The 8,311-nt window shown below is 36.3% G+C and overlaps 1 protein-coding gene across 2 annotated transcripts in view; it reads left to right on the forward strand.

Annotated features, from left to right (window-relative positions):
* Fras1 (Fraser extracellular matrix complex subunit 1) overlaps nucleotides 1–8,311 on the forward strand; it is a 410,067-nt gene that overhangs the window by 146,305 nt on the left and 255,451 nt on the right. The window contains exon 3 of one of the 2 annotated variants that reach the window (XM_013516132.1): nucleotides 4,355–4,402. The exons of the other annotated variant lie outside the window; for it this stretch is intronic. Coding sequence (XP_013371586.1) covers nucleotides 4,355–4,402 — 48 coding nt within the window. The remainder of the gene's footprint in view (nucleotides 1–4,354; nucleotides 4,403–8,311) is intronic. 2 annotated transcript variants of the gene reach the window in all.

An 8,311-nucleotide genomic window follows, 5' to 3' on the forward strand; every position in this document is an offset into this window, starting at 1 on the left:
GATACTTCAGTTTTCATTGGAAGCTGTCTTGTCTCAGGATCTGTAACACTTTACTCCAAGCTCTTCTTGATTGGATGGTTTTTGCTGAGAAGTCTGCTGTGATTCTGATGGACTTTCCTTTATAGGTGATCTGTTTCTTTTCTCTAGCAGCTTTTAATATTCTGTTCTTTTGCTGGAGATCTGGGATCTTGATTATTATATGTCTGGGTGTACTTTTATTTTGGTTATGACTAGTTGGAGTTCTATATGCCTCCTTTCCCTGTATATCAGATTCTGTTTCCATGCTTGGGAAATTTCCTGCTATTATTTCTGCAAATATTCTTTTTATGTCATTTGTGTAGCCTCCTGCTGTTTCATTGACTCCCATTAGTCTTACATTATTCCTCTTTGCCTCATTTCGTAGCTGTTGAATTGCTTTTTCCTTGTTCCTTGTTGATTTTAAGAGGTTCTTTCTTTTTTTTTGTTTGTTTTTTGTTTTTGTTTTTTTTTTGTTTTCTCCGGTACCGGGAACCGAACTCACAACCTTGCACTTGCCAGGCAGGCGCTTTTGCCGCTGAGCTAAATCTCCAGCCCCTAAGAGGTTCTTTCTTTCACCATCACTCACTGCCATGCTGTTTTCAAGATCCGAAATTCTATCTTTGGCCTCATTCATGCAGTTTTCCCAGCTTTCAGTGGAAGCTTTGATTTCCTGGATAGCTCCTTGAATCTGTTTCATGCATTCTAGTTCATTCCTATATTGTTCATGTAACGTTTCCAGCCCTTGCCTATGTTCATCTATTTTTTTATATATTTCTTCTCTAGATGTGCTGAGCAATTCTTTCATTATTATTGTCATTTCATTTTTTGCCTGAGAGATTATTTCTGATCTGATCTCTTCTATGTCCTGATAGAGTTGTGTCTTTACTTCCATTGCAATCATTTCAGCAGTTTCAGGCGTGTGTTTACCAAGTTCTCCTATATCAATGTCTCCGGGACTTGTTCTGAGTGGGGTAGAGTTCTGAGACTGCATTTTAGTCCTTTGTTTTGTCATGTTTGATGCTGGAGGCAGAGCACTCAATCTCCCTCTTCCCTGGCAGCTCAGCAAAGGTTGCTAGTGTCTGTAGTTTTCCTGGTGGTCAGACCTGCCCCTCAGTATCCACTAAGATGTGCTGCTTATTCTGGGGTCTTCCAGCAAATGGTGAAATGTATCTAGTTCTCCCAGGCCTCAGACATGAACTGTGATGTCACCTAATGGCAGACCGTCTAGTCCAATGTCCCTTTGCAGCTCAGGTCATGCGTATAACTCAGAAAGGGGCTGCACTGGAGGGGCAATCACGAATCAGTGTTCCTGTGTCCCCAGGCAGTTCAGGGTGCAGGCAGAACCCAGACACAAATCAAAGGGTCACCAGTTTGTGGACCACCTGATTCTATGTCTCCAGGCAGCTCAGGGCATGCTCAGGAGCCAGACGCAGGCTGCACTGGCACTGATCACAGACCTCCTATATCTGTGACCTCCAAGAGGTCAGGACACAAGTAAAACCCTGAGGCAAACCGCGGTGCTAGCAGTTCATGGACCACGTGCTCTAGTACCTCAGGCTGTTCAGGGCAAGGGCAGGGAGGGTCCAAACACGAACCTCAGTATTAGCAGTTTGTGGGCCTTCTGAGTGAGGATCTCCTGTCTGCACCAGGCACAAAGGGCAGAGACTCCAAATATTTTAATACTAAACTTATTGAGCTATCATGAGATTACCTTTGGGCCCTATAGTTACAAGAGGTGCTCACAATGGTGGCCATCATCTTCAGACATTTATTAGCATGGTGAACTGCTGCTTGGGTAACCTTGGTCACTGAAATTGCTGCACATGCATTTTCAATTTCTTCTCTAAGGGCTGGCAGTGTAATGGGTTTTCTGTGATATATGACATCCTCTAGGGTCCTCCAGTGGAGGATAATACTATCTGCTGAACAACCATCATATTTTTTTTCCTAAAGTGTATATATATTTTTTGACAGACTATGTGTACATATTGGTTGTTTCAGAAATTCAGGTTCATACCCAACATAAATGGCTCTCAGTGTTGTTGGGTCTATTGCTTTGTTGTTAATTCAGTTTGGCATTTTTTATCTTTTAACATTTTCATTCATTTGTAATCACTAGTATTTTTAGATTTATGTCTATTATCACACTATTTGTTTGCTCTTTGTCATTGTTACTCTATTTTTCTATACTGTTTCTTTTATTCTTGGGATTAATCCCTTTTTATTTTATTTATTTATTTATTTATTTATTGGTTTTTCTCCGGTACCAAGAACCGAACTCACAACCTTGAGCTTGCCAGGCAGGCGCTTTTGCCGCTGAGCTAAATCCCCAGCCCCAATCCCTTTTTAAATTATTTCAATTTCCCATTAATTGGCTTGTTAGTTTTATATACTTTTGTTATTCTTCTAGCTGTTAACCTAGATATTATGACATGTATTAATCATTTTATTTACCTCTTCCAAACCAGTTCTAGTACCTTAGAATTCTAATGTTGTTTATTCCTCTTATGTCTTGTATGTTACTGTTATCATGTATTTTATATTTACATATATTTAAAATTCCTTAAGGCATTATCATTTTTGTTTTGTATGGCTATTTGTCATATAAACATATGCATATATTCTCCCTACATTTGTTTCCATCTAGAATCATTTTTCTTTTGCCTGAAAAGTTCCTTTTAGTATTTTTGTAGTTTGGATCTTCAGTTCACAAATTCTCATTTTTTTAAATTTAAAAATAATTTCACTTTCATTTTGAAGGATATTTTGGCTGGGTATAGAATTCTACATTTATGGTTTTTTTTTTCTTATTGCTGTAAAAATTTATTTTCCAGCTAGGCATGGTGGCACACACCTGTAATCACAGTACTTAGGAGGTTGAGAGAGGAGGATCACAAATTCAAGGCCAACATGGACTATAGCAAGTTCAAGGTCAATCAGACTACATAATGAGACTCTGTCTCAACTAAAATAAAACAAAATAACCCACAAAACCAAATAAAAAGGATTTTCAATGGACCTATATTTTTGTTTACCAATATTGCCTTTATTTATAGCTGGTGTACCATTAAGCGGAATTAATTTCATTTAAATGAATTTTTCTGTTCTAGAACTTCTAATTAATTATGTCTGTAAAATGTGTTTAAAATGTCTGTAAAATCTGATGAAATGTTCATAATTATTTAAAAACTTCCAATATATTTATATCTATTGTCTTTCATTATCTTTATAAAGTTCTGAACAACATAGAATATATAGTCTTTTCTTGAGTTACATGGAAGCTAACTTTTGGATAATTCAGTATGTATTATTACCAGGTAGTAAATAATTTGGGTTTATAGATAAATCAAGGTTAGATATATAATGAGGTAAATATATATAAGATTTTCACTGATGTGAATAGTATGTTGTGGGATATTTGAAAGTCATGTAGGAGAGAAATTTTACTTTTTGCAAGAATGTCTTGCGCTTATATAAAATCTAGAATTTATAATCCCTGTTTATTGACTGGTAGTAGCTCCCCAAATTTTCAGTATCCAAAATAAATTTCCAGTTGTCTCCTGGGGTAGCCCATCTGCTATTCAGGAGCCTTGCTTTACATTAGAGTGAGGGTGGGTTACTGGAAAGGAAGCCTTGATTCAGGGCCTCTGAGAAAGAGGATGGACAGCAGGTTAGTAGCTTGGTCTTTACCGGGTTGAATGTGTCAGTACAAACCCCAGCCACCAAATGGATGGTCAGTTTAACAAGGACTAGTGCCAGAGGGCTGGCTACAAAAAAGTTAGGGTGTAAGGACATTCCAGAAGAGCTTCAAATGATATGTACAGCTGTGCATGCAGGAACCCAATAGCATCAGCTGGACATCAAGTCAGAAACAGAGGGGCCTTTTAGAACAAAGGTCTTAGCTGAAACTTAAACAAAGGTCTTAGCTGAGACATCAGCATCTCAAACAGTGCAGACTGAAAATAACTGCCACAGTTCTGAGGCTTCTGATGGGCAATGTGTTCAACCAAGTGCTGTTTGTGCATTTTACTGGTCAGCAATTACATTACAAAATAACTAGCAAAGTATCCATTGACTTGTTCAAAAACATTAACAAGTGCCTGGTATGTTTTAGTCCCTATGGGAATATATGCTACCTAAATATAAAGAAGTTGTCCTTCCTCTTGAGAAGGGAGAGAGACAAGTAAAAAACTAATTATAAAATGAATGATAATGATCTCATGAGGAGAAGACAAGAAAATAAATAATTTTAATACAAGAGATAATGGTATAGCTATGATTTAATTTCATGTGCAAACACTTTGAATGTTTAATTTTTTCTCTACATTTGTCTTAGGAATATGAAATGAAGTCTTTGAGAGCTGAATTGATGGACAAAAAAACAGTAATTATAAATTTAAACTTTAGTAGAATCTCCCTAGTATCTGGATTACTTAAAGGGGAAATAAGGCTGATTCTGTATTTGTAATAGAAATTTTTCTGTGATTATCATCTCCAGGAATTTATGAAGGTGATTTTGTCATTGGGGTGCGTGTAGGTCACACTTTCACTGTAACAGGATTGTGTTAGAATAAATGGAAAACATGATGTGAGAAATAGAAGAGTGCTGGAACTAAGCCTGGTTTCTATCTGAATTTGGAATGATGAGCACATTATTTGGGTATTTAATTTTATTTTATACCTAAAAGTCATGCTTTTTTTGTATTTCATTCATCCTAATTTTATCTTTGTACTCTAGGAGTACAGTTTCCATAGCACTCAGTAGTGGAATATATTCCTTCCTTTTCATAGTGAGAAGCAGAAACTCAGAAAAACTAACAGATTTGCTCAGAGTCCTAACGTTGGAAAGTACAGTAGTTCAATTGGTATTTGAGTCCAGGATTGCCTACTCCACCATGTTAGTGCTGGCTGGTACTTGAGCTAGTGATATATGACCATGTGTTCACAGACCAAACTGTGGTGACAGAGGTGTTGTGGTAGAAAAGCAGCAGGTGTGGAATCAAATGAACACATAGTTCAAACATGGGTATCATTACTTATAAGCTTTTGAAATATTATTCAACTTCCCCAAGCCTTAATTTCCTCATGTATAAAATGGAGATGAGAAAAATCTATGTCAAGAAGTTTTTGAGAAATACATAAATCACATGAATGTGCCAAAATTATCTGGATGCTAGAAGGTGTCCCCTTCCTCCTTGATTTTTTAGTTCTTTTCAGTGTTAAACAAAACGAGGATATGTCTGGTTCTCCTGGAAGCAGGAGAAGCTTCAAAAGCATGAGCCAGGGGAGGATTTACTTGGTTAAGGAAGAGGAAGGGTCTCCTGAGGACATGATATTTATATTGGTACTGTGTGGTAGGTACATTAAGAGGGAGTATTGGGCTGGTAGGTCACTTATACCTCACAGTCCCTTCAATTATAAATGTAGGTGCCCCCTCTTATTAATCTGCTGAAGTCAAAGAGTAAAGGTAATTTTAAATGATAAGACCGCTATACAATCTAGCATGTTATTATTGATTTTGTATAACAACATTTAAAAAGAAAGAGGATGGGCTTGGACTCCAGATCTACCAATTAGTAGCTGAGCTCCACACAACTCCTTCAACTTTACCACACTCCATTTCCTCCTTTCTAAAATCAGGTGTACAATACTTTGTCCACAGTATGCTGTGAATAACCTGGGCAGACGCTCACTTGGAGGTCGCTTTTTCCTTTGCCTTCTCTTTCCCTGCCTCTGCTTTTGGCATGAAAGGAGTTGTTCAGGGTCTCTCGAACAAGGAAATTCTCAGGTATATAAAGCAGCTATCTTTTCATCTTTGATTCTTGGTTTTGTTTCTACATCCAAGCTGATTTTCTTACAGCAGATTCCCCAGGATTATCATTTTAAAACAGCTAGAGGAGATCAGGTGCAAGCTAATTATTCCAGCATGCCACAATGGGAAATTGCTTAGCTCGTTGGTGTGCAAAACAAGATTTGTTAAGTGGGTGTGACATGGAGCAAACCTTTGGAAAATGTCTCAACCTTAAGTGGCACACCATTTCCTCTTTTTGTGGCATTAACTTGGATCTACTCTTCCTAAAAGGAGATAATTTAATGTAAATGCAAGGTCTCATGTCTTTACAGTAGGTGCCCTCTCCTCCATTTTATTTGGAGTTGACTGAGGAGCTTTCTATGAACTTTAAAATGAGACCAACTGCAAAAGGTATTGTTTATCTAAGCTGTCTGAGGAAGGGCACTTGGGAAAGGAATTGAACTCTAAAATAACTTTATGAAAGTTATTGATTCTTTTTTTTATGGTTCCTTGACAAACAGGGACCATTATTTCTGTACCCAAACTGAAGCTGGGTCAAAGAACCTTTTTTTATGGATTATCTTTCTTGAAAACCAGACTGGTCAAGAAAATGAACCTCCAGAAATGAAGACATGAGCCCCAGTTGAATGTTAGGTCTCTTTTACTGCTTGAAGGACAAGAAGGACAAATAAGGAATAAAATTAATTTTTAAAATTTACTGAGTACCAGAAAATTTGGGCGTAGCTTAGGAAGTTTAGGTAAATAATCTACTGTTACATATTTGGTAAGTGGTTCTACGTTCCCCCACTACATACATACCAGTTCAACTCCAAAGCCCAGATGTTACCTGGGCCTTTGTTTGGCAGTGAATTTTTAAAAATACATATTTTATTCTTCTTGTATTTTAAAATTTCTTTTAAAAGATTGCAAGACTTAAATGTTTTTGTTGCTAATAAATTAGAAAATACAGGTAAGGCTAAAGAGGGAAAAAATCACCCAGTACCTAACATCCACCCCCAAGAATGACCCTTTGCTTACTGGCTTATATTATTTCATTCTTTATTTCTCTCTCTATATAAGTATATTTGTATTCTAAAAAGCCTTATGTTATGCACACTGTTCTGTAATTTGAAAGCACTGTAATTTGGGGAGCTTCATTCCTTCTTTCTCATTTTTAGATTAAAAAGTCAAGAGAACTTAAAAATGAGATGAATTAATTAATAATCAAAGTTGGATTATTACACCATTCAGGTGAAAGAAAAATTATATCAACAGTTGATATATTGCTCTCAAAATATTATAAATAATTTCCCCCCAGAAGTTTGAGTACTAATGAAGGATATGCCCTGTGTTTATTTTTGGCATTAAATAAATGCTCAATAAGTGCTTAACTAAGTAAATAAAAATAATCTAAAGCACTTTGTTATTACTTTAAAGTATTTGAGGATGGAGGTATTATATGATCTGTAAGAACATTTTATTTTCATGCATTATTAAAATAATAAAACTCTTTAAGCATATCATATTTTGTTGTTTTTAAAATTTGTCATAATCTGCCTTTTTAATCTATATTACAGTGAAAAAATATTTTAAGAATGTCTCTTTGCAAAGTGTATTAGATTAGAAGAGAGGAGATAAAGCAGTAAAATTGTAGTAGTAACATGGAAAATCTGTAAAACTTACTTTACAATGTTATTTCTTTGGATTTTATGGCTTTATCCAAAGTTTTAGCTATTGAGGAACTCTAGTATCCCTACCTTCATAAAGCAATTTTATGAGACCATAGAAATTGATTCATAAAGTTTTAAACCTGAAAAATATATGGTCATCTAGCCAGGACGGGAAAGGGCTCATTTTATTTAAAGTTAACCATAAATTATTTACCACTATGAGAACATTAATATAAGGAAGTTCTTTTGACAGGGCCAGTGCATATGAAGGGAATTTTTCTTCAAACATAGTTAGACAGCAAGGAAGAAATATTATCTAGTATTGTGGGGATTTTGTGTGACACCAGTCAAGCCTTGTTCTCATGAGAGCTCACAGCCTAGCCAGCATACTGAACTCTGACGGACAGATACTTCCATGTGTACTCAGGGCCCATCCATTCATTAATTCAGCCAACGTTCAGGAACTGGCTACATGAAGGGATCTGCAAAGAGGGATGACATGAGATGTCATTTCTCAAAGAGTCATGTTCTGCTGGGAAACAAGATATGTAAACAGATTCAGACATCTTCCTAGGTAAACAAATTTAAATTTTCAGTTTACATAAAGAAAAGGTAGTGTTTTGTAAATAAAAATGAAAACTTTCTCTGGCTTCCTAGAAAGTCTTGTTTATAGAGTTCAGTAAGGTAAGTCTAGTGATTGGGGGTTGCTAAAAAGCATAATGGACCATTTGGGATCTTGGTGGTTACTCTAAAAATAATTGGAGATAAAAAAGGACATAGGGGCTGGGGATTTAGCTCAGCGGCAAAAGCGCCTGCCTGGCAAGCGCAAGGT

This window comes from Chinchilla lanigera, unplaced genomic scaffold (genome assembly GCF_000276665.1).
Source record: "Chinchilla lanigera isolate Chin_1 unplaced genomic scaffold, ChiLan1.0 scaffold00032, whole genome shotgun sequence".
Classification (NCBI taxonomy): domain Eukaryota; kingdom Metazoa; phylum Chordata; class Mammalia; order Rodentia; family Chinchillidae; genus Chinchilla; species Chinchilla lanigera.